Source organism: Xenopus laevis, chromosome 4L, assembly GCF_017654675.1.
Source record: "Xenopus laevis strain J_2021 chromosome 4L, Xenopus_laevis_v10.1, whole genome shotgun sequence".
In the NCBI taxonomy this organism is placed as follows: Eukaryota; Metazoa; Chordata; class Amphibia; order Anura; family Pipidae; genus Xenopus; species Xenopus laevis.
Window position 1 is genome coordinate 29269061 of NC_054377.1, and position 27010 is coordinate 29296070.

General features: G+C 39.0%; 1 protein-coding gene across 3 annotated transcripts; it reads right to left on the reverse strand.

The window, feature by feature from the left end:
- Nucleotides 1-307: 307 nt before the first annotated feature.
- ovol1.L (ovo like zinc finger 1 L homeolog) lies at nucleotides 308-26939 on the reverse strand. 3 transcript variants are annotated; one of them, XM_041590026.1, is made up of 5 exons: nucleotides 25802-26933; nucleotides 21717-21877; nucleotides 19652-19826; nucleotides 11049-11368; nucleotides 308-376 (listed from the first exon to the last, which is right to left on the reverse strand). In XM_041590026.1, exons 1-4 carry the CDS (start codon nucleotides 25899-25901, stop codon nucleotides 11073-11075), a joined length of 732 nt encoding a protein of 243 aa, XP_041445960.1. In that variant the 5' UTR covers nucleotides 25902-26933; the 3' UTR covers nucleotides 308-376; nucleotides 11049-11072. The 3 variants fall into 3 exon arrangements, with proteins under 3 accessions (XP_041445960.1, XP_041445961.1, XP_018113179.1); XM_041590027.1 differs by lacking the exon at nucleotides 308-376 and having other exon boundaries at nucleotides 10729-11368; nucleotides 19652-19817; nucleotides 25802-26939; XM_018257690.2 differs by lacking the exon at nucleotides 308-376 and having other exon boundaries at nucleotides 10729-11368.
- Nucleotides 26940-27010: the final 71 nt, after the last annotated feature.

Here is a 27010-nt window from a genome sequence, read left to right on the forward strand (position 1 = left end):
AAATATGCTTCATTTGTGCAAATAGCAAATAAGTTAGCTTTCATTATGCAAAATGTTATATTTTGCTATACTAATCCCTCTCTTATTATAACCCAGGGGAGTCTTCCATAAAACATCAACAGTCATATATGCCTTTCTCCACCAGTGTGTGTGGAAGGGGGTATAAATATGAATTTGATAGCAGCTGATGCTGTCAAGTGTAATATTTACTGCCAAAAAGTAATATCTATAATGTGTGCCCCCATTAATCAACATAAGTGAATGGGAGTAAAAAACTTCATTGGGCCTCTCAGATGGTGAAGCATTCTTCTAACTTACCTTGTGGATGATATAGGGTCAGTTTTTCTGCAGTGCTTTGTTGAACTTATATCACACCCTGAAAATGAGAAGAAAATATTGTCAAATTCTGCTGCAAAGTTCTAGACATCACTTATCTCTGATGAATAATGTGCTTCTGATAACAGAGGGAGTAGCTAGTAGTTTTGACTGAAACTGTGAGACAACTGAAATATCCGTGATCTCACAAAGGTTGTAGAAAAGAAATTGAGATTAAAAGTTTCACATAGTACCCTAATACAAGTTGGAACCAAGAAGTTGATCCCTCATTCTTAAATTAACTTTTCATATGTTATAGAATAGCCAATTCTACGCAACTTTTCAATTGCTCTTCTGACTTTTCAGCTTTCAAATGGGGGTCGCTGACCCCATCTAAAAACAAATAGTCTGTAAAGTTACACATTTATAGTTATTGCTATTTTTGATTACTTATATTTCTATTGGATCCATTTCAATTCAAATTCCAGTCTCTAATACAAATCAATGCATGGTTGCTATGGTAATTTGGACCCCTGCAACCAGATTGCTGAAATTGCAGACTGGAGAGCTGCTGAATGAAAAGCAAAATAACTCAAAAACCGCAAATAATACAAAATTAAAACCAATTGTAAATTGTCTCAGAATACTATGCTCTACATCAGTGCTGTCCAACTTCTGTGGTACCAAGGGCTGGAATTTTTCTGGGCTACATGGTGGAGGGTCGGTAATAGAAGGCAGTGTTCACTCCCTGCTTTAAAACAACCCCCACTTTAAACCACTCCCAAATTACCACAAGACCATGTCGTCATTAATGGCCGGAGTGGCCCTTGGTCTCAGGTGTGAACAGTACAGGGCTTTAGGGGTGTGAACAATAAAGGTGTTACAAGTGTGAACAATGCAGGGAGGATTACATGTGTGTGAACAATACAATGAATTTGAGAGTTAAATAATGCAGGAGCCAGTTAATCTCTGTAGTGATACCCAGGGTGTAACTATAGAGGAAGCAGACCCTGCAGCTGCAGGGGGGCCCAGGAGATATAGGGCCCAAATGAGGCCCTAATTCTTATACAATTTCAATAAATAGTGGTACAACAGGTCAACCTCTATACATTTTTGGGGGCCTGAAAAAAATTGCAGTGAGGCCCAGTAATATTTAGTTGCACCAACAGTGATACCTTTTAAAGCTTAAACATAGTAAGCAGACACAGCATGCAAACTTTGATGTGGGGGCCACACAAGGGGGGGTCGCGGGCCGCCAGTTGGACAGCCCTGCTCTACATCATACTAAGAGTTAATTTCGAACAATCCCTTTAAATGAGAACTAGGCACCCTGTACTGGCTTTGCTCCCAAACTGCACCAGTAGTAGAAGTATCTGGTTTGCTAAACAGAGTAGTGTTGCATGGTTGCCAAGCACACAATACGCTCTTTATAGTGATTGCTGACCTGGCGCACACACAGTTAAATTCAAGTCCTTGTTCCTGGCATGTAAAGAGAACATTAGGCTCAGCCATTAGTGATGGGCGAATCTGTGAAAAATTTGCGAAACGCAGTGAAGTCAATGGGCGTCAAAATAATTTTGACACGAGCGACAATTTTTATACCCGCGACTATTTGGTCCAAATGCATTAAAGTCAATGGGCTTCAGAATAATTTTGACCAGTGACAATTTTTATGTGTGCATTTTGGTCGCGGCAGATTTTTCGCCAGTGAATTCTCTACGCAGTTTCGCAAATTAATTCGATTGTGGCAAAACACGGAAATTCACTGCAAATTTGTGTCTGGCAAATTTATTCGCCCATCACTATAAGCCATCTCTCTGCACTATGCTGTTTAGGAACAGGTATTGCAAACGGGGCAAATCAGAAGGTGGGAGGGTGGCTTCTGGAGGGGACCTACGGTTTTAAAAAAGCTTTAGGTCTTTACAATTGGAATTGTATTTGTTGCAGGGAATAATTTCCTCTGTAAATGTGTGCATTTCTGTGGGACTGTGGTTTATATGGATTGTGACCCCATCACCTTACTGGCAACAGGGGCAAAAGTAGGATTTTCAGAGGATGATCATGAGTACCTTTTACTATAAATGTTAATTTTTTTTTGTAAAAACTGTTTCCGTTTGACATTTATCTGCAAAAGCTGTATAGGGTTTCCACCTGTTTGGTGCAATATTGTCCGTCCAGTTTCAGAGTTCTCAAATCTGCCCAGTCCCCATCGTCCTGATGTCACTGCCTCACCTAGCCCCCTGACTTCACTGTTTGGTGTATCCCTAGAGACAAAAGCAAGTATCTATTATATAATACTAAGGCTAGTATTGATATTTGTAAAATGTGCATTCAATGCATTTGATTTAGCTGGACCATCTGAAACTTTTATGTTTATTAAGGTAACTCCAGCATGAGGTCAGCTCTGTGTTCGCCAGACCACTTTAAAGGGATTTCACATTTAAATTAACTTTTAGTATGATATAGAGAGTGATATTACTAGACAATTTGCAGTTTGTTTTCATTTTGTATTATTTGTAGTTTTTTTAATTTAGCGTTTTATTCAACAGCTCGCCAGTTTTCTAATTTCAGTAAATTGATTGCTAGGATCCACAATGGCCTAGCAACTATGCATTTATTTGTGTAAGAGACTGAAATATGAACAGGAGAAGGCCCGAATATAAAGATGAGTAATAAAAAGTAGCAATAATAATACATTCGTAGCCTTACAGAGCATTCGTTTTTTAGATGGGGTGAGTGACCCCCATTTGAAAACTGGAAAGAGTCAAAGCAATAAAGAAAATAAGGCAAATAATATAAAAACCTATTAAAAAAAAATGAAGGTCAATTGGAAAGTTGCTTAGAATTAGCTATTCTATGACATACTAAAAGTTAATGGAAAAGTGAACCACTTATATTTTCAGGATATATTTCTTTTGGCTTTGAACCAAGTGATTGGTGAATTGCTAACGCAGTGCATTACTATGTAGTGCAGTAATTGCTGGCATGTGCCAGCATAGTTTCATGCAGAATAGATCTTGCCAGATAAATGTCATTTTAAATTTTAAAAGATTTTATTTTGGTGTTTTATTATAACAATACAAAGAGGGGAACAAGCCCCAAGAAAGATAGAAAAGTTAGAGAGGAAAAAAGAGGAGGAAAGTTGAGCTGGTGGATAGAGACCTTACAGTGTATTATACACTTCCAATTAAGACACAGGTTTCTAGTATATTCTAGTATTCTGTTTAAGCAACAAGTCATTAATTTGTTTCTTCCAACATGTCAATGTGGGAGGCACCCACATTTTAAAACAGCAAGAGATATTAATACTTATTGTTATGACCAAAGTTGTAAGACTCGGAGTGTCCACAAACCATTAATTTGAATATATATGAACAAAATTGGGACTTAACCTCCAATCTTAGAACTTTTGGATAATGCAATTTTATAACTGTATCAAGCCAAGTGATAAAATAAAAGACAATATTTATTCACAACCATGCCATGACAAATGAAATTAAAATGCCATACACTTAAAAACAAGCAGCGCTGCAAAATGGGAGAAGGGATCCGATCAATAACAAATCGGGTGTGAGAAAGATGCATGCATGTAAAATAACCCAACTTCTTATTCAATGCAAAAGAAACTGTGCAATATGGCTGAAAAGCCTGCGTAGCATACATTAAGTCCTCCTAAATAGCAACCATTGAAGCCAAAGCAATGGGTAATAACTTGTATCCAATCTTAGTTGTTAATGAGCTAGTCCCTAAAAATAGAGTCCAGTATGACTAATAACCCAAAATTCATATGCGACAAGATGTGAAATGAACCGAGCCATCAATAACAAAAAGTCTCTATGCAAATCCGTAGGTCCCAACTGTGCTGTAACCAGGGACTCAAAATGGTGAACAATAAAGTGCTTAGTTGTTGTGGTCTGTTTGTGAGATTTAGCGCTATATCCATATGTGACATGGTCAGTCCATCGACCTAATTAGTAATTCAACCATCGAAGTGTTGCCAACATCAGCCCAGTGCTAATAAGTCAGTAATATAAGTACTGTGCCACATGTGAAATCCTGCTTGAGTCAAAAGGAATGTTCATACAGACCGGGTTCCAGAGCACAATATCACCAGGTCATGTGAGATCTGTTAGATCCACCCCTTGGCCATTCCACCTTGAAGCCTCTGTGTACTGCAGATCCTATGAGAGGGGTCCCATCTCACCAGTGCAGCGCCGCACCTCGACAGCCGTTTCGTTATAATGAGGTATCAGCTCAAGGGCATCATGCAGTTCTGGTATATCCTCACACCGATGCTGTTGAACCTTATTTAGTTGGCTAGTGTTTGATTGCATTAAAATACATATTCGGATCTTTGCCAAGTCAGACCCCAACGGTTACAATTCTAGAATGGTTTAAGTAACTACTAGGTGCCTAAGAAGGAACTGTAACAAGTAGGCATGTTTCAACTGCAAGTATTTAAACAGCATATTAACTGAGAGTGGAGAACATTAAATTAACACTCCCCACCTGAGGTAATGTCTCTTACTGGTTTTACTCTACAGAGTTAAAGTGTAGAAGATACTAATCACCCCAAATAGGAGTCCATTAGACCAAACAGATTGCTTGTTTTGTGCAATTTTCTAATGTTGTCTGCAAAGACTCCACCACTATGCCTCTGTATTGATGCTTGGAGAGTGCCTCCAATGAGCCTACTATAGTTGCCTCCAATACCAGGGCCTGATTATCCAAGTAAACAATGCTCATAAATCAACTGGCTAACAAGGAAATATCTCCCAGTTAATGGGGCCTGCAGTGTCCTAAAGGGGTGGTTCACCTTTACGTTAACTTTTAGTATATTAAAGAATGGCTAATTCTAAGTAACTTTCCAATTGTCCTTCATTTTTCCTTTTTTTATAATTTTTTCATTATGTGCATTCTTCTTCTAACTGTTTCCAGCTTTCAAATGGGGGTCATTGACCCCATCTGTAAGGCTATAAATGTATTGTTAATTCCTTTTTTATTACTCATCTTTCCCTTCAGGCCTCACCTATTCATATTCCAGTCTCTTATTCAAAGAGATATTCTGTTGATCATAGCATTTCAGGACTTATGCAGGGTTGGGACCCTGGGGAAAAAAACATTTCTTTGTGCAATTATGGGTGGGCTGTCCCGTGGCAGATTGTCAATGGGAAACATGATTGACTTATTATAATTGATTTTCAGACCGTGGTCTGATCCAGGTGCACAGGTCCTTTAACACTCCTAGTAAGCTCAGTGATAATGTTTTGGCATAGATCTTGATATCACAGTTGAGGATTAATATGGGTCTATATGATTTACATTTGTGAAAATGTTTGCCCTCTTTGGGAATTAATGTAATGTAATGTGTCCCAAGTCACTCCATTATATAGTATGCACAATTTTGGGGGAAATAAATTCAGAGTATAATTTATACCATTCAGGCAGAAATCCATCAAGGTTTGGGCCTTTCTTCTGGGCAAGCTACCTATGGCCTCCTTCTCCTTAACTTCCTAGAGTGAGATATCTTGGGGGACATCCATTGCAGTAGGCAGTATGCCTTGGTAGTAGTGGCAAAAGCTTTTAGTTATGTCTTTCTTTGATGTAGTACTTCCTCCAGTTGTAGTTATTTAAACACCCAGAGGGGCATTTCTCCCCTGGCTATCATGGGCAATAACTTGCTATTGTGTCCTCTTTATCATACCAACGGCAGTCCTATACAACTTGGATTTTTCTGTGTAGAACAGGTTTACCTCCTGATGACACGGCACCAGGGCTAACCAATCCTGGGTTCCAATATCAAGATAGTAGAGGTGCTCTGTATGTATTTATGCTGCACCCATTTGGGGGACAATAGTAGTGGACATAATCTGAATAAATACAGGGTAGGTATCAACTAGATTTTTTAGGCCTGGCAAAATATCTGTGGTAAAGCTAAATCAGTTTGTGACAGAGCAGAGATGGCAATGGTATAACATGAGTAGTGTTTGGTACTAGGATTTAGCCTCTGCCAGGTGTCTGTCAAGTAGGGTTACCACCTTTTTTGGAAAATAAATACTGACCTTCCTATATATTTATCTTTTTTCCCTGTTCATAACATTGGGATCAACCATCATTTTTACTGGCCAGGCCGGTAAAATACGGGCCAGGTGGCAACCCTACTGTCAAGTCCAAGGCCCACTAAGCCAGTGTCAATGTATCCTCTATATGTGTGGGATCTCATTAAACAGGTGCAGGTCAGCTGGTGGTGGCAGATACTCATTCACAAATGAATATAAAAAACCTGTCGCTTAACTAATAAGTGTCTATCTGTCTACTCAGTTAGAAACCATCTATTCCAGAGTAAAATTTAAGGACCTACATATTATGACTGCCAGATCCCTGGAATATGAATAGAATTCTGCATGGTAGATCTCAATGTCTTTTTAGAGCTCTGACTCGTGTGAGATGTGTCTCTTGCAGCATTATCACATCTACACCAGATTTCTTGTGTGTCTATCACTGTAAACATTGTTATTTTGTTATTCAACTCAGTGAAGCCTTTATGTAACATATTGCAATAGATGACATATTAGTATAAGGTGTGCTTGACAAGGGCCACCTGGGAGCAGCAGTCTACCTGGGCACCATGGGTATGCACTAGGCTCTGATGTCACTCCTCAACCTCCAAATAGTGAAGCCAAAACAACTCTGTAAACCCCCAAGCTCAGAACCAAAAGAACGAAAGTAATCAGAAGAAAAAAAACCTAGAGAAAAACATCCCCACAATCCCCCACTGGGTATACCCCCTCAACCTAGGAGATGGAGTAACCAACATTTCTTGAGAACTACTGTGTATTAGGATTGCAGGCCATCCCAATAGAAGTCCATGCTGCTATTACATTTAGAGAAGGTATGGTCAACAATAATGTTGCGATATCCAACCTTCATATAAAATTAGCCCATACTGGCAGAGTGTCGGAAAATTAAAGATAGCATGTAAGCAATGGTGGATTGTACAGAGCACCTGCAAGCAATCATTGTTGCAACAGAAACCAGGCCAAATTTGCTGATAATAGTCTAGATTAGGCCTGTTACAGTCCTCTCCATTGCCCTTGGTACTGAAGAATAGGTTTCTCAGTCCAGGTGGTTGAAGAAATGCACAGTCCTGTTCTCCATCACTTTTAGTTTGGCAAGGAAATGCATTGAATATTCCAAGTTTAAGTCCCACTGTTGTTTCTTGATCCTAGTATCCTATAAAGCCTGTTTGGGTTACACTACCATGGTATAATCCTGCATTAGTGACACTCTCACCCCAGAGTAGTGAATGTGATCTGTGACCACAGCAACAACGTAGCCCCCATCTTTCAGGCCTCTGACTCTTTACTCCAGTGCGGCCGTGCATTCTATAATTTTGATTAGTTCATGTTTGATCTGTAAAAGATTATCTTGAGTTCCTTGACCTTCGCAGTAAAAGTAGATGTCAGAGTAGACTCTGAGTTTAGGATCATGGCCATCAGGAGTTGGAGGTAGAAGGCGGTTGCGCAGTGTCTTGGGCACCATCTTGTCAGTGGTTCTGGCAAAGGTTCTGGTGTGCTGCTCAAATTTGGCTGCTGTGTCTGATTGAACCTTATGTGTGTTATTCCCCATTCTATGACTGGGCATTGAGTCATAAACAAGCTTTGCTTCTCAAAGTTGGATCTACAGACTGACCAATATGGCTTTCACAATCAGTGCGGAGTTCAGCGAAGAAGCATGTGGTTAGTCAGCCATGCAGTCACACCCCCTCTACTTTTAAATGTAATTGCCGATTATAAAGAGGTTAGCAGAACCCTATACCATGTGCTCACAGTAGATGAGATCTACTGAGATGTTAATACTTCTTTTGGTACATTACCACACTGGAGGTTACTGATTTAATAAGGAATATTGGCCTTGAACATACTTTTTGTATTTGAATAGAGACCTGGCTGTGAGAAAGAATAGAGTGGTGTTCAATGTCGAACTGGCTACACAAGATGCCAGGAAAATTCCTGGTGGGCAGAGGTGTTTGTGAACTCTCCGATTCCTAAACATTTGGCCTTTTTCATAGTCATTCCCTGTTTCTATATGGGAGCAAATAGGAGAAATAGATTAAAAGAGAATGGGCCTATGATTTAACGTTCTCTGTTGGTCTGCAGGCATCTAAGTCTGATACTGGTGATGATTAGTGTTGAGCGAATTTTTTTGCCACAAAAAAAACAAAAACACACATTTTTTCTGAAACGGGACAAGATTCACTCATCACTAATGGTGATAAACGGAACAGTCGGATGAGTTGGATTGACATCAGTAAAGTAACACAGGGATCTTTCCTTGGTCCATTTTTAATATCTTTGTTAATGATCCTTAGATTAATGTTGTACTGTCTCTGTGTTTTCTGATTATACTAAATTGGGTAAAATAATTGTTTCTGTGCAGGAATTTTTCACTTTACAGAGAAAGATCTGAATGTGTGTGTGCATGTGCATATGTGTGAATGATGTATGTATATGCACGTATTTTAAGAGAGAGTCAATTTCCCCCCCAAATATCAGTCAGTGATGCTAGGGAATACGTTGAAAAGCTAAACTTGATGGACCGTTGTCTTTTTTAACTTACTATAACTATGTAATGGTTTTAATCTATTTGCCAGGCCCATTCTGTATTTCTGGGTTTCTGAAGCAATTGAAAGCAAGTGAAAGTATGATTCTCCAGCAGGGTATTCCTATATTTTAGGATTTACAGTATACTGAATTATTTCAGCATGTTCAAATGAACATAGTTTTGTACACCGGCCCGCACTGGCAATCTGTGGGTTCTGGCAAATACTGTAAGATGCCATAGACAATCACTATTTAGTGGGCTGTTGGGGGGTTATTTGGGCCTCTCTGTACTTGGAATGCCAGGGCCTGTTTTGACTCCCAGTCCAGTGCTGTTTGTACATATTAATTATGTGTTTGTTCAGCAGGAATTTTGGTGTATAGGCCCTTTCAGAGATATTCCAAACTCAGCTTCTGCTGCAGATACAGCGTATGTGTAAACTGTAACTGTCCATAGGATGCTGAGAATAAAGCTGGCAAAACACAGGCAGATTTGAGCTGCTGACTCAGCCCCTTCAGTCCGAGACAGTAACATATTGTATCTGCCTGGGTATCTTTCCTGACTGCCTCCCTAAGAGCGTTGCATCAGTGTGTTGATCGGATCAGCCAAATTTCACCAAGCACTTATATAGTCAAACTGAGCAGTGATCCACTCATTTGTGACCTTGCCAAATGAAGGGATCTTTATGTGCATAGCCAACTTTAGCAAATTCAAATACTGCAGTTTGTAAATCACAGCTTTAAAGGGGAAGTAAAGTCTACAATAAAAGGCTAGAAATGCTGTATTTTGTATACGCGCCCTAGGCAAGCCGGCCAGTCGTGGCGCCGTCTTAGCGTGCGCATGCGTGAATGGCTGCTCGTGTGCGCATGCACGAATGGCTGCTCGTGTGCGCATGCGCGAATTACTGCTCTTGCGTGCGCATGCGTGAATTGCCGCTCGCGTGTGCATGCGCGATTAGAGTTTTGCACAAGTGCAGAAATGCTAAAATACCACAGATAGTCGGGCAGAGAAGGGAACCGGACTAGAGGTAGGTGACAGAGGCGGTACGTGCCTGGCGCCCCCCCCAGCTTTGCGCCCTAGGCACGTGCCTACTCTGCCTGCCCCTAGTTCCAGCCCTGACAGGGGGTCACCATCTTGTAACTTTGTTAAACATCTTTGCAAGAACAAGACTATGCACATGCTCAGTGCGGTCTGGGCTGCAGGTGAACATCCTTTTAGTGTCCATTGTAAGACTAACCTTGGGGCAGGGTCGGACTGGGCCATTGGGACACCGGGAAAAAAACCCGGTGGGCCCCGGCCCATATGGGCCCCTGCCAGCCCCCCCGGCTCCCCCGGCTGCCCCATGGACATCCGCTTCTGCGATGTGGTGGTGATCACGCATGCATGTCATCCGCTCATTCATGCATGAGTGGCATTCGTGCACCGGGGCTAGACTTTGGAGGTTGGGAGGGGGCCCCTGGGGACTGCCAGGAGGGCCCTTCATTTTGCAGCCCCGGTGGGCCCCCAAGGCTATAGTACGACCTTGCCTTGGGGCAATTGTGACCAATATTGCGCCATGAGTTGACCCCATGCATTTAACTCTTTAGAACTGAAGTGGGTCGAGAGGGGCAGAGAGTGGAAATGATTTTAAAAAATGGAATATAAAGTTAAAGTTACCAGGAGCAGCTTTTTATCGTGTCTGGTAACCGTGTCTCATGGCAGCAGCACCCCTGATTAACATAATAGCAAAAGTAGCAGTTTGGAATGTTTTGAGAATGCCTAGAATTGCCGTTTGCTTAGTATGTGAAATACATGCAATCCCCGTACAGTTAATTCACCAGAAAAAAGGCTTTATTGCATTTGGCAATGGGGAATTCTGTAAATATTTTTGTGAAATTCACATTTACTGCAATGGGGAGTACTTTTCTGTCTTGATTATTTGGTTTTAATGTGCATATGAAATGGTTCCATAGGCCCTTAACCTAATAAAAACCCAAATAAAACAAATGGCATAAATCTTACATGCTCCATAAATGTATGTGGGCTTTGTATCTGTTACTAAAAACAAAGGCTGCATTGGGAAGCTTGTTTTTAATCTGTAAAAATTATGTTCCAGTAAAAAAAAATACATATTGAAATTAGTCAGTGCTTACCATAGCAATTGGACCTAAAAAGATTTAGATAATAGGACCACCCTGCAGCAATGTATTGACACTATTCTGCAGAACTACAGCTAACTTCTTGGAGGTTCGATTTAACAGGGCACTAGAAGGATGCTGGTCTTGAAGGTGATGGAGGTGACTCTCCTGGCTGTCAGCAGTGAAACCACAATCCTCACAGACGTAGAGTTTGGTTCGCCGTTCTTTATAGGCATAACTCTGTTGCACACCATGGATCTTCTTCAGGTGAGATTCCAGTGAGCAACGTTGTGTAAAGGCTTTTTCACAGAGGTGACATTTGTATGGGCGAACACCTATGGAGGAGGAACTTGTTAAGGGTGCTTCTGTTGTTTTACATGCAGTTTGAATATTTGACTTCCCTGCCTTTGATGGCAGCTAACACCAAAATCAGGGTTCTCTAACCCTAGCCTTTGAGAACCTTAATATGTCTGCCATTGTAGGTGAGTCACATATTTTCATAGTCTTTACTATAGTTAGTTAAAGGCCCTTGAGGGCAGAAGTTGGACAATGCTTACCTAAATCTACAGAAGTCAACAGATGTTATTGGCCTAGTTTTTTAAACCAGAGAGCTGAGCTTCCAGTGTTATCTGGTATCACTGGATATAAACGCCCACCAACATTGAGAGAGGCTTACTAAATCTAATGGAGCCTCCTATAACTTTTTATGACTCTTTGGCAAGTGGAGGCTGCTCTTTCACTCTTGGTTTCAGTCTGTGGTTGAAATTACTTTGTGGATGCTTCAACTCACTCGGATAATACAAATGAACGTGGTACCTATAGACTAGGGCTTTTAACCTTTTCTTTTCTCAAATTAGTCTGTGAGTTGGGTTTGTGAACACAAAATACTGGTTTGCAATTAATTATGCACCTTATTTTATTACTATAGCAGCAGGACATTTCACTTTATCAAATAAAATAAAGGAAACCCATCTTATGTTTTAGGTCCAGACCCATAGTTTAAGAATAACTACTGTAAATTGATTATATTTTCCATTTAATTGTGGTTCTTTTAAAGTGATACTGACACTATTTCTTCAAAATATTAATGTACATTAAAAGTTACCTATAGGTCATGTTGATCGTTTTCCACTGCTTTTATAAGTAATTGCATTTGAAATCAGTGTTTGTCTCTGCCTTTCTATTCCCTGCCCTGGTGGTTCAGACTGTGGAAACAACAGTGTCGGACTGGGATACCAGGAAAACCCCCCGGTGGGCCCAGGTGTCAGTTGGCCTCTTGCTTCTAACCATTTGGCCTATTTCATGGTCATTCCCTATTTCTTTGGCTTAATAATGGAAGAATACAGTATAGTAAGTAGATATAAAAGACTAGGAGAATAAAGAGGTTAAGTGAGGAGAGGAGAAATAATAGTTTGGAAAGTGGTCCCATTGTCTAAGGTTTTCTGGTGGGCCCACGGTCTGAGGTTTTCTGGTGGGCCCCTGGCATATCAGTCCGACACTGGGAAACAATGTAACACAAGCCAGCTGATGAACAGACCTGACAAGCTAATTTGAGTTAAGCAAATGCTGCTTTCAACAGCAATTGTCTTTTCAAAGCACTGAACTTTTTTAATAAATATTTTGCAAATTTTTATTTTGGGGTTGACTTGCCCTTCTTCTTATTCTAAACCAGAAATACAATCTAGCATATAAACAATTTATATTTTGTTAAATCTTTTTCACTTGCACGCCAAGCACTACCCCTACCAAAGAAAACATTACAAGATTAAAAAAACATACTGGCTTCTACTGTGAAAATACAACTTTTGCAGTCAAGAATGTATGCATAAAAACTACAAAAGTACAAGATGCTTATAAGTCCACCTAACCTGTACCTGACAGAACTGCAGAAATCAAAACACCGCGTGTGCCATAGCCCTAAAAGGGATTGGATCACTTTATATTAAATAGAAACCTTTACATTCAATTGGATTTTTTGAAAAAGAAAAATTGAACCAGCCCAGCAACACCATATCACCTTTCTGGTCATCTTACTGTAACCCTACCCCAGAGTAACAAGCAGATAAAGGAGTGGCCCCTGGGGCATGACAACAGCCAGACAACAGCAGACACATGGTGAAAATTGTCAGGCTTGAAAATTTGTATTTTCATTTTGGGGTCTCTACATGTCACATAGCTTTGTGTTCCTATGCATACTGGGCACCCAACTAGTTACAATTCCTTCTAGTATACAAGATTACTTAAGAAATGTTGTAAAGTGCAGTTCTGAGTTGATTTCTAAAATTTTCTAAAAAAACAAAATCAGGGGTCAGCTTTCTACTTAGGGAAGACAGAGTGTCAGTCATGAAAACTGGGTGTGCATGAGATACTGCATGTAGGGGTTTCTAAATGCTACATAATTCATCAATCCAATGGATATGGTCTTTTCCCCTAGATCATATGGGAGATATGATTCTGTAACATTTTAATTTGATGATCAGAAATGTAATAAAAGCTGCTTAATTTAGCAAAGATTTTTAGGTTTGGAGTTGAAAGATTCACACATTTTAAATTCTTTATTTCTAAAACATATTAGTTTCTGGCTTAATGTACTGCTTCTGCAGGAGCTGAAGTGACAGCCATGAATATTTATATTTACATGGTATCCTTATTATCCAGTCTTATAATTGTAAACATATTGGGATATTCATATACTGATATGTTAATGTTTAATCTTTGAATCAAAGAACAGTGGGGGAAATAATCAGTGCTGTAAAGTGCAAGTTTCAACAATATATTTGGAAATTTCATAACAAATAGCATAACTTTAGGAAAGCTTTATAGTTTGGTAGAAAGACAGTTATCCATTTTAAATTCTTCAGCAAAAATATATGTCTTTTGAGGTTCAGATTAGAATCAAGGTCCTTTAACCCATCACTCTAAGTATGTTATTTTGTTATTTCCAGAAAGCTCCGAATTACGGAATGGCTGTCTCCCATAGACTCCATTTTATCCAAATAATCCAAATTTTTAAAAATGATTTCCTTTTTCTCTGTAATAATAAAAACAGTAGCTTGTACTTGATCCTAACTAAGATATAATTAATCCTCATTGGAAGCAAACCCAGCCTATTGGGTTTATTTAATGTATACATGAATTTCTATTAGACTTAAGGCATGAAGACAAAAATTACGGAAAGATCTGTTATCCAGAAAACCCCAGGTCCCGAGCATTCTGGATAACAGGTCCCATACCTGTATATAGATATATATACTGGCACACGGCAACATATGAACTGTGAAAAGCTTTTCACAGGGTTTAACACCGAAGAAAAATGGGATGTCTTTAAAATGCTGCTTAAAGGGGTTGTTCACCTTTGAGTTAACTTTAAGTATGATGTAGAGAGTGATATTCTAAGAGAATTTTCAGTTGGTTTTCATTTTTTATTATTTGTGTTTTTTTAGTTATTTAGCTTTTTTCAGCAGTTCTCCAGTTTGCAATTACAGCAATCCATTTAGTACGGTCCACATTACCCCTAGCAACCATGCATTGATTTGAATAAGAGACTGGAATATGAATAGAAGAGGCCTGAATAGATAGATGAGTAATACAAAGTAACAATAACAATACATTTGTAGCTTTACAGTATATTTGTTTTTAGATTGGGTCAGCGACCCCCATTTGAAAGCTGGAAAGAGTCAGAAGAAGAAGGCAAATAATTCAAAAAATATAAAAAATAAATAACAAAGACCCATTGGGAAGTTGCTTAGAATTAGCTATACTATAACATACCAAAAGTTAACTTTAAGGTGAAGCACCCCTTTAAAGGAACAGTGACACTAAAAAATTAAAACGTTTTAAAGTAATGACAATATAATGTACTGTTGCCCTGCACTGGTATAACTGTTGTGTTTGCTTTAGAAAGACTAAGATACTTTATATAAGCAAGCTGCTGTGTAGCCATGGGGCAGCTATTCAAGATTGAAAAAGGAGATAAGGCACAGGTAACACTGCTGATAACAGATAAGCTCTGTAGTATATAATGGGATTCTACATAGTGTATCTGTTATCTTCTGTGTATCATGTGCATGAATGGCTGCCCCCTAGCTACACAGCAGCTTCTTTACATAAACTATAGTAGCGTCTCTGAAGCAAACACACCAGTTTTACCATTGCAATGAAACAGTAAATTATATTGTCATTCCTTTTAAACACTTTCATTTTATGTACTGTTCCTTTAAGGGATAAAATACTTGACTTCATTGCAAATCATAATACTATGAGTTTGTGCCAGTATTGTTTTTATGCGTAAACAATCTTGCCAAACAAATGTAGTTGCCTTTTATAAGGAGGTGAGCAGGAATCTGGACTCAACAATGGCAGTAGATGTGATCTACTTGGATTTTGCTAAAGCATTTGATACAGTACCACAGATAAGGTTAATGGTTAAATGAAGGACTATTGGCCTGGAACATAATATTTGTAATTGGATAGAAAACTGGCTGAAGGATAGATTACAAAGAGTGGTGGAAAATGGAACAGTGTTGTCAGTGGAGTACCGCAGGGCTCTGTACTTGGTCCTTTGCTTTTCAACTTATTAATGACCTGGAGGTGGGCATTGAAAGTACCATTTCTATTTTTGCTGATGATACTAAATTGTTGTGACTTTGCAGAGTGATATTACTAAATCATGACATAATTTTGCCTCTTTATAGGTCTCTGGTAAGGGCCTCACCTGGAGTATGCAGTGCAGTTTTGGGTTCCTGATATAAAAGAGCTGAAGAGACATACAACTAAACTGGTTAGGGAGATTTAAATTATGAAGGTAGACTGTCAAGCTTGGGGTTGTTTTCTGTGGAGAAAAGATGCTTGTGAGGGGACATGATTACTCTTTTTTAAGCACATTTAGAAGACATTATAGAACGCTAGCTGGAGATCTATTTTTCCATAAAATGGATCACCGTACCAGAGGCCACCCCTTTAGATTAAAGGAAAAGAACTTTCATTTGAAGCAACGTAGGTGGTTCTTCACAGTGAGGACAGTGAGGTTGTGGAATGTACTGCCGGGTGATGTTGTGATGGCTGATTCTGTTTTTAAGAGGGGCTTGGATGATTTCTTGGATAAGCATAATATCCAAGGCTATAGTTATACTAAAATCTACACTAAATATAGATATTAGTATATATAGTTTCATGCATGCCGCCCAGCCGCATTATGGGGACGTGTGCCTCCCCATTCAATTACACCAGCTGCACCGGCGATGGGAAGTGTAGGCGGGCGCTAGGACCGCGCAGCCGCCTGGTCGGACCTTATGGCCTAGGGGCGGCCGGCAAATAAATCCGGCGCTGTGGGTATCATTTGGAGGGGTTGAACTTGATGGACTTTTTGTAAACCCAACTTAACTATGTAACTATGTGAATGTCACTGCACGTTTTTTTGTGCTCAAGATTTTGTCTGTGCATGATCCTTTACCCACACATCTGCTGTGCCTATTGATGCAGCCTGCAGTGGGAACCCTGGAAATTAGGGTTACACTGAATCCACTATTTTAGGATTTGGCCGAATCCTTTGTGAAAGATTAGTCTGAATCCCAAATACTTTGTGAAAGATTCGGCTGAATCCCAAACTGAATCTGAACCCTAATTTGCATATGTAAATTAGGGAAACAAAGGGGAAAAGACAACTGTGTGCAGCCCATGGCTTAAATTTTTTTGACTTCCTTGTGTGTGTGATGAAAAGTCATGTAATTTTTTGGATACGAATTCGGTTCAGCCAGGCAGTTGGATTCGGCCAAATCCGAATCCTACTGAAAAAGGCCAAATCTTGGCTGAATCTAGAAGCAAATCCTGGATTTGGTGCATTCCTACTGGAATTGCCACCACCTTCTGGAAATAAAGTCATCATATCAGCTGAGCATTTTTCCAGGATCCATGTAAATTTGACCATGAATACCTGACAACAGTAAAGTCCTGAATGGGCTTACTTATTCATTGTGAACCATTTAGCTGTAGCTAGAGAGAAATCTCCAAATTACAGGAAGGCCAGCTCCCATAGACTCTATTTAAAGCAAATGTAATTGCATTTCAATATCAATATTGGTGGAAAAATAACTCTACTTGGTTCATGTAATAAAATGTATGGTTGAAGGCCTGCACCCTGGATCTTTCATGAATTTCGTACATTTCTTCTATAACTAAAACCTTTAGATATTTTATGGACCAGTACACTCATACTTTATACTTTACTATTGATTAAAGATAGTTTGAGCTTGAGTTACTACTTTGTCATGGGGAATTTTATAGTCTTTATATATTTCTATTCTCCCTGGCAAACCATTTCTTCTGTGTCGTATTAGCCCAGCATTTATTATGTTAGCAATTATGCACTGATGGCTCCTTCAGAATTTGCATTTGATATATATTACATTTAATATTTTGTCACCTAAAGCACACCATAGATCCGGTGCAGATTTTTAACACAACCTATGGTTTGTACTGACCTAAATTTTGATCAGGCGCCTTTGAAGGCACCCAAACATCGCGCATTGTTAGTGCTGAATTGTCAGATACAGGTAGAATTCTATTGTTTCTACCTGTATATCTAACGATTCAGCTTTGCAAGTGTTTATTGACATGAACGATCTTTTCCAGGAAAGATCTTAACTGTAACGTCTATGGCCACCTTTACTCTTATAAACTCGGCACCTATTTAATACTTTTTTGGCATTTTTCAATAAAAAAAGTTTCCAAAATGTTTGCAAAACTATAATTTGCCAGGTACATGGAGTTCATTCTAGAACAAACCTGACCGCTATTGGCCTGTTGAAAAATTCATGCACACCCCAGTCTGTAAAAGAGATGCACTCATTTATTTGTGTTGATTATACTATACTATAACTATATGTTAGTGTGCAAGAAGTATCAAAAATATCTTCTCAATATATCACATTGCTTTTACATTACTTTATTTTTTTATGGATAGTAAACTCATACTGAGTGTCTCTCTGAATGAAGGCAGGGTACTAAAAGCAACTCATACCAGTGGCCAGGGCCGCCATCAGGGGGGGACAGGGGGGACAAGCGTACCGGGCCCGGGCATGAAGGGGGGCCCGGCAGCGCTGCATTTTTTTGAAGATCCGGGCCCCCCTTACGAGCGCCCGAGCCGTACGTCTTGCCTCTTCAGTGCCGAATGCGGAAGTGCCGAAAAGCCGAAGCCGATGCGACGAAAAGACCCGAAGTCACGGAAAAAGCCGAAGTCCCGAAGTCACGAAGCGCCGAAAAGACCCGAAGTCACGAAAACAGCCGAAGCCGAAGTCCTGAAGCAGCGCAAAGACCCGAAGTCACGAAAACAGCCGAAGCCGAAGTCCTGAAGCGGTGAAAAGACCCGAAGTCACGAAAGGAGGCGAAGTTGAAGTACTGAAGCCATGAGTTCAATTCTACTGAACACCAGTTTGTGGGTTTTTTTTTTTAATCCCCTGGCCACCAATGTATTATTTTAATATTCTATAGGCCCCTGCCACCAATCTTTTTTTTAAAACTTTTGTTTTTGGGGCCCCAATTTTTTTTTTAACTCGTAAGGGGCCCCTTGCCACCATTGTTTTTTTTTGGGTTTTTTTTTTTTAAAAAAAATTAATTTTCTTTTTGGTGGCCCCAAATTTTTTTAACTTGTTAGGGGGCCCCTGCCACCAGTTTTTTTTTTTTTTTTCAAAAAAAAATTTTTTTTTTTTTAAATTTTTTTTGGGGCCCCAATTTGTTTTTAACTTGTAAGGGGGCCCCTGCCACCATTTTTTTTTTCAAAAAAAATTTTTTTTCTCCAAATTTTTTTTTTGGGGCCCCAATTTGTTTTTAACTTATAAGGGGGCCCCTGCCGCCAATGTTTTTTTTTTTTTTTCAAAAAAAAATTAATTTTTTTTCAAATTTTTTTTGGGGCCCAATTTGTTTTTAACTTAGAAGGGGGCCCCTGCCACCAATGTTTGTTTATTTTTTAGTTTTTTTTACATTTTTTTTGTTGGGGCCCCAAGTTTTTTTTAACAGGGGGCCCCTGCCACCAATGTTTTTAAAAAAAAAAAAATTTTAATTTTTTTTTTTGGGGCCCCAATTTTTTTTATAAGGGGGCCCTGACCATCAATAGCTTTTTACAACTTGTGTGGGGGGGGGGGTTACTTTTTTAGCGCTGATGTCTGTGTGGTCTTTTAACTGCGATGTGGGCGGGATATGGGGCGGAGCTTGGTCGTCAGTGTGGGCGGGGCCCAGGGGGCCCCAAAAATTTTGTTGTACGGGGCCCCGTGATTTCTAATGGCGGCCCTGCCAGTGGCGTAACTACCGGGGGAGCAGGGGGTGCGATTGGGCCAGGGCCCGCACCCCCTCGGGGCCCCCCCGGCAGCTCGCACGCCACTCATAATTGGGAAATTCACCCGTAAATGCTGCCGTTTCCGGCCGTAGGGAGGGGGGCGGGGCCCGGCTGCATGAAACGGGTTTCTGGATAACGTTACGTGTACATATTACATATTTATTAGTTTATTTTTATTATTATTTTATTATTTATTAATTTTTAGGTTCTTCAAGACACAGGAAGGGCTCAGCACAGTTATTATATAGATATCTCAAGTTTCCTTCCCCTTTTTCTGTAGACCCCTCACCTGTATGGGTGCGTACATGCCTCTTCAGGTCAAATGTATCGTTGAAACCTTTCCCACAATGTTCGCACCGATGCCGCTTGACCTCGCTGTGGCACTTCATGTGGCGGTTCAGCATGCGTTGAAATGAGAAGCTCTTTTCACACAGAGCACAGTGAAAGTGTATTCTCTGCTCGCCCTGTGAGGGGCAGAAAATACTATGAATTTTACCAACACCTGCAAGGTGAACTAAACTGTACCAGAATAAATAACCTTAGCAAATGTCACAATACAGCAGCCCAAAGCAAGAATGGTGGATAGTGGTTTGTTTACGTGAGTACTTAGAAACCGGGTTCAGTTCTTCTGGTGTTTTTAGCTGACACAGGCAGATTACTTGCCAGCAGTATAGGCATCACTGTATAGGCATTTAGCACATTTTATAGTGGCTATTTCTCCCTGACTGTCCTATGATATCTTACCGTGAACTTTTTATCACTATCCCATCTGTTAGATTCTTGTAAGGGCACTAAGGACAGACATGGCATTTGAGGTAGAGGTAATCGTTTTGTTTATTTCCAGATACAGGTTTCTTGCCATTGGCATCAATACTAAGTGCCACTAGTCATTTCAAACCCACGCTCATTGCTCAAAAATATGTTGTTGTCCATTTCAGTACAGGTATGGGCCCTATCATCCAGAATGCTCGGGACCTGGGGGTTTAGATATTTCCTTATTTGGATCTCCATACATTAAGGCTACTTAAAATTAAATAATATAGAATAAACCCATTTGTCTCCAGTTAGGATTACGATTCATTATATTTAAGTTTGGATCAAGTACAAGGTACTGTTTTATTATTACAGAGAAAAGGAAATATATTTTAAACATCTGAATTGTTTGATTGAAACAGAGTCTAAGGGAGACTGCCTTCCCTGAATTCAGAGCTTTCTGGATAACGGGTTTCCAGATAACGGATCCCATATCTGTACAGTAATAACCAATGCTGGAGGCTCCATGACACTCTCCATAGCAATACATGGCAGGTAGTGGTGTGTATAGTCCTAAACCTATAAGGTGAGTAAGTAACACCTTCATAGAAGCAAAGAAGAGAAAATTAAGCATTTAAGATAAGAAAAGATGAGTTAACTAATAGAAGGTTGATAATAATTAAAATTTATTTAATTAAGCAACATTTTGCTCCCCTTTAAGGTGTAAAAAAATATTTCCCAGTGAAAGCTGTATTCCATCTGAAGCAGATGCAGTGCCGGGCCAAGCCACCAGGCACCCCAGGCAACCTGTCCCGCTTCATCGCCTCACCCCTAGTGCAAGCATGTGAACCTGCACGTGCATGTACTGAAGAGCTGAAAAAGTAGCATTATGCGTTCCAACGATTGCAGTGACGATGTAAGAGCTGCTTACTTAGGGGACACTAGGACCCAAGCTAGGGGAAGGCAGTCAGGCCCGGATTTGTGGCGAGGACACAAAGGCCCGAGCCTAGGGCAGTGAAAAATTAGGGGAGGCAGCCGCATTATGGGGTCATGTTCGCCGGCGCTGACATTATGGTGGCTGGGGGGAAGTGCGGGCGGTCGGTTGGACCGTGTGGCCTAGGGGCGCCCCCCGAGGAATACAGCCCTGAAGGCAGTAGAAGATGCACATGCCTGGCATCCCTTTGCACATGCGCCCTAAACACATGCCTCTTCTGCCTACACCTAGTTCTGGGGGCCTAAAAAATGATTTGCTATGGGGGCCATTCTAGTTCTAGTTACACCACTGTCCTTATACTATGACCAATTGGAGAAATGGAGGAATAGATAGATGATGATAATATGTAAAGAGAAGTGATTAAGAGAATAAAGAAAGTGAATAAATACAGAAAGAAAAATAGTTTAAAGAGTGGGCCTTTGGTCAAACTTTTCTGGTCGGCCCCTGGTACTGTGAAACACTGTCGGCCTTTTTCATATTTTACTCTCTAAAATGTAGGTTTAATTGGAATGGGGTCCCTACAGTCTAAGAACAGGAAAGTATAGCAGAATTGAGTTTGCAAGACTAGTCACAACAAGTTTTTCCTATCATTACATCTTGCTCTGACCTGAATTGTAGGAACATTTTCTTGGGTTCCTTGTTCTTGCCTTCCTTCTGTCACGTGGCATGAAGGGGAATTGGACAAACAGCGAAGGTGATGAAGTGACAGGTCAAGGGCCTCCTCTAACTCGGGCTCTGTCTTCTGTTGAACCACGTATCCTAGGCCCACTGCAGAATAGAACAGAGGGATTAGCTTTGTAAGTCAAGGAAGCTGATTACTGTTAAAAAGGTTATTGTAATTGCAAGTCTGTTAGTAACAAAATATAATGTGCACAAGCATATACTTGACCAACCACAGCAGATTTTGACATCAATCAACATATTTACCAAAATTTTAATTAAAATCGCTGTAACAATTAAAGCACATCCACGAGAAATGTTGCTGTTGCTGTTTTTTCTTGTAGGTTTTTAACAAATATACCCCTTAAAAATCAGATCAGATTGTGTAGCATAAAAATCTCATAATAGCATCAGAATCAATCAGTTTTTTTGTTGGATGATGGACAGTGGGCCAAACCATTGTGCATTAGGAACTAAACTGAGTAATATCAAATGATCATCTTCCATTATCTTGCTTATCATAAACAGATTCACAAAATGTATTTCTCCAATAATTTTGTTCAGATATGCTTTTTATGTTCCACTAGAGGGACCCAGACTCTCAACCTGAGTGCAGGAACAGGTATTAGAATGCATTAGCGGCGCTGAGTTCTAACACCCCTCTGAATTGTTCATTGTTCAATTGTTGCTGCAATTGAAGATTAAGGATTCCAAAAATTTCTTTTTGCACTAGGATGCATTTGAAATAGTATATATATATATATATATATATATATATATATATATATATATATATATATAATTATTCTTTCTCTAAGCTCTTAATGACTTATAGGATACAGGTGTAGAGATTCTGTTGATAGAATTAGAACTCGGTTCTGTTCTGCAGAAGGTGGATATAATGGGTCTTTAGTATGGATTTACCAAATCCAGGAACCTTTTTTAGACTTTTCCTTAAAGGAACTGTAACACCAAAAACGGAAAGTGTTTTAAAGGAATGAAAATATCGTGTAGTGTTGCCCTGCACTGGTAAAACTGATCTGTTTGCTTCAGAAATACTATACTGTAGTTCATATAAACAAGCTGCTGAGTAGCAATGGCGGAAATTGAAAAACGGCTATATGGCACAGGATAAATAATGGATAACAGATATCATTATGTTCTACAGAGCTTATCTGTTATCTGCTTGAGCCTTTTCTCCTTTGAATAGCTGCCCCCATTGCTACACAGCAGCTTATTTATATAAACAATAGTAGTGTTTCTGAAGCAAACACAGCAGTTTTACTAGTGTATGGCAACACTGCATTATATTTTTATCATTTAAAAACAATTTCATTTTTTGATGTTTCTGGTCCTTTAACACTGAATGGCATCCAAGTCCTAAAGTCGTGAGGTTTCAGAGCATATATCTGAATATGGAATAAGGGGGAAAATTTACTTAGCTCGAGTGAAGGATTAGAATGAAAAATACTTCGAATTTCAAAGTATTTTTTTGGCTACTTCGACCATCGAATTGGCTACTTCGACCTTCGACTACGACTTCGACTTCGAATCGAACAATTCGAACTAAAAATCGTTCCACTATGCGATAGTCGAAGTACTGTCTCTTTAAAAAAAAACTTTGACCACCTACTTCGCCACCTAAAACCTACGAGCACCAATGTTAGCCTATTGGGAAGGTCCCCATAGGCTTTCCTAGCAATTTCTGATCAAAGGAAAATCGTTTGATCGATGGATTAAAATTGATCGATCAAACGATTTTTCCTTTGATCGTTCGATCGAACGAATTGCGGTATATCCTTCGACTTCGAAGTCGAAGGATTTAACTTCGATGGTCAAATATCGAGGGTTAATTAACCCTCGATATTCAACCCATAATAAATGTGCCCCTAAGTGTTCAGGTTATGATTGCTTCGGTATTCAGCAAAATTGGCCAATCCAAAAAATGATGGATTGATGGATGCTTTATTTTTAGAGATCCCAACAAATAAGCTTTTAAACACTAGGGAAGGGATCCACTGAAGATCCTTGATTACAGAGGTTTGAAGGACAAAGCACTGATTTTTATTTCTCCTTACTTCACTGTTAATTTGGGTTAAGAGAAGGTGGGAAATATGTCTAGCAATCCAGTCTGTCATTTAAGAAATCACTGAGCACCATTTCCATTGGTCTACAGCAGGTTGTTTTTAAATGGAATGGCATAACTACAGTGAAGACCATAGTGAGGTCCTGCATACTGAGACATGACTGCTCAAGCTTTTACAATTATATTAAGGGTTGGTGAAAAGTAAATGGGGCCCCACTGGTAAAATGTATCTTTTTTTTGTTCTTAATAGTGGCCACACTGCTTACCAGAATGTTTGTAGGACACTCAACAATTCAAAGTTGTCTTACATAACCTGATGTGTTTCACCAGCCTAGAGGACAAAATAACACTTCCCACCTATTTGAAAATATGTATTATGCAAAACATGTACCTGTACATGTGAACCTAGAAAAGCTATGAACCTAAGAAATACATATAATATAATGGAATCTGAAGTATTTTCTGGGAATGAGGAAGTGCACACAAATGCTGCCTAGTTATTAAACAAATGATTGTTCCTTCTCATTACATTATGTAGGAATAATGTAATATTCATTTTTTTCAAACTAAAGATTTTATTGCAAATATGAAAATATAATATATTATATATAATATATATCATACAATGTCCCACCCCTACTATAATGACTCCATCTCGTATCTAGTATCATAGGTAGACAGTAGACAGTTTGCAATTGGTGTTTTTTTTGTGATTTCTGAATTATTATTATTATTATTTTTATTCTGCTTCTCCTTGTCCAAAACGTTATCGGCTGTGATGATCACATATGCCCCTGAACACCAAAAAGCAGATTCATCTTGGGGCTAGACTTTCACCAGTATTGAGATTTTATAATTATCTTTCTATTCAGCCACTAGTCATCTTCTAGAATCTAGACCATTCAAATCATGGCCTGGTTCCTAGGGCAACTGGACCTTAGTAACCAGATAACAGTTTAAATGTCAAACAGGAGATCTGCAGAACAGAAAGTTAAATGGGTTGATCACCAACTTTTAGTATGCCATAGAGAATTTTTAGAGATATTGATAAGTCTGAGACAATTTGCCATTGGTTTTCATTTTTTATTATTTGTGGTTTTTGAGTTATTTAGATTTTTATTCAGCAGCTTTCAAGTTTGCAATTACAGCAACCATGTACTGATTTGAACAAGTGACTGGAATATGAATAGGGGAGGGCATGAATAGAAAGATGATTACTTAAAATGAGCAATAACAGTACATGTGTAGCTTTACAAAGCATTTGTTTTTAGATGGGGTCAGTGACCCCCATTTGAAAGCTGGAACGAGTCAGAAAGATAAGTCAAGATAAGAGTCAGCAAATAATTTTAAAAAACTATAAACAATAAATAATGAAGGCCAACTGAAAAGTTGCTTAGCATAAGTCATTCTACAATATACTAAAAGTTAACTTAAAGATGAACCACCCCTTTCATTTATTATCCCAAAAGATTTAAAAATAAAGAAACATTTATAACTGAGAATACAACTGTCTATAGCATGAAGTTAATTAAGGATTTTAATGGACACATTAAAATTCTTAAGTATATTAATAGCTCAGAGTCCAGAACCTTTTTATGTGCTGACTTCTAGTCACCTAAGGAACATTATAAGTTATTATAATATAAATTATGCTTGGAATTACTCAATAAAGAGACTTCAGATGCTCAGGAATTATTTTTTTTAAGAAAGTGCAATAACTGCATCTTTCACCTAGGGATTATTTAGCAGATGTTGTGACTGTAAACATTTCGATATTCTCAAAGAAGAATAGTTATATTGGCACATGTTTGTAGTATGTATGCAAAATAGCAAACAACCCATCTCTGTTTCAGGATATAAAACTATAACAACCAAGGAAAGTTCAGTGATATAGCTGATTAATTATAAATAGATGGATGCACAACCACATGTGAGGTTCAATTCACCTGGTACATATACATCGCCTCTGTCCTCATCAGGCACCTCTCCCCACTTCTTCTTTGCTGAGCCCAAAAATGTTTTTTTCACCAGAAAAGCCCTAGGCATCTTCTTTCAGTTTGACTTCTCAGGTTTCCACCTCAGTAACGGTGTGCTCTTTTACACAACTCCGAGATTTTAAGGTAGATTGCTTTGTTCTTGTATAGTTACCTGTTTTATCTAATTTAATTAGAGTTAAAGAGGCATACTACATACAGCTGTGTTTAGCATCATTGCTGCTATTATGCCCTGTGCTGTAAACCAATTGGGGTTTAGAAAATACGAAGTCCACGAACAAAATATCCAAAAAAAAGTCCAAGGGGTAAGTTGCTCTGGATCCAGTACGTGGTAGAGTTATGCAAATCCAGAATCTGATAATTTATCCATAGAATAATAACATCTATTCCTTTGTTATCTTCGGTACAACAGATTCGTTGTACACTTGAAATATTATTGTATATAGAATAAATAATATTTTGAGATAATACCTGTTCCTGTTTGTCTGAAAATTTTGAAAAGTAATTTTTTATCCTTGAGTATAAAACTATATTAAAAGGGAAAAAAAGAAAGAATAGATTCCTTGATTATATTCAGTAGATATGAAGGTGTGCTATAAAGATACTGATATTTAAAGAATAAGGAAAAAAAGCTTTGGTGCTCTGGTATCTTATTATCCTTAAAATGTTTGGCCCGTTGGTTCTTAGCTGAGCATCTTCTCTAGTCAATAGGAATTTATACAGATTCAAAAATCCAGTCTTGCAAAAAGAAAAAAGAATTTGTGAAATGACGGTTGATTGTCTGAGGTGGTACTGACTTCTTTCTTTTTAATAATCCCAAAGACCGTTCTCATGCTCTGGTGAATATAGATTGCATCTTCCAAATATGTCAGTAAATAAATAGTGGAATCTTCATCCAATATAAAATAAGGTTATTGAAATAGGAACACCATTACCCTCTTAAAGCTGCAATTGAGGCTGGTAGCTCAAAGATATTGATATTTGTAGCCCAACAGCTGGAGGGCTGCAGTTAGCTCCCCCAGCTTCAAGAATTGAACTTTCTGGTCCTGGATGAGCATAGATGAAGTGATAAGTGTCTGCACTAAAGGAACAGGTTGTGAAATAACGGTGGTGGGAGGATCCACCAATGTACTTTTTTCCTCGTTGTCTTTTTTCTCCAGA

Coding starts and splice junctions, on each gene's coding strand:
- ovol1.L (XM_041590026.1), bottom strand. CDS start 25,901: ATGCCTAGGGCTTTTCTGGTGAAAAAAACATTTTTGGGCTCAGCAAAG. Junction 21,878..25,801: donor AGGCGATGTATATGTACCAG/GTGAATTGAACC, acceptor TCTATTCTGCAG/TGGGCCTAGGATACGTGGTT. Junction 19,827..21,716: donor AAAATGTTCCTACAATTCAG/GTCAGAGCAAGA, acceptor TGCCCCTCACAG/GGCGAGCAGAGAATACACTT.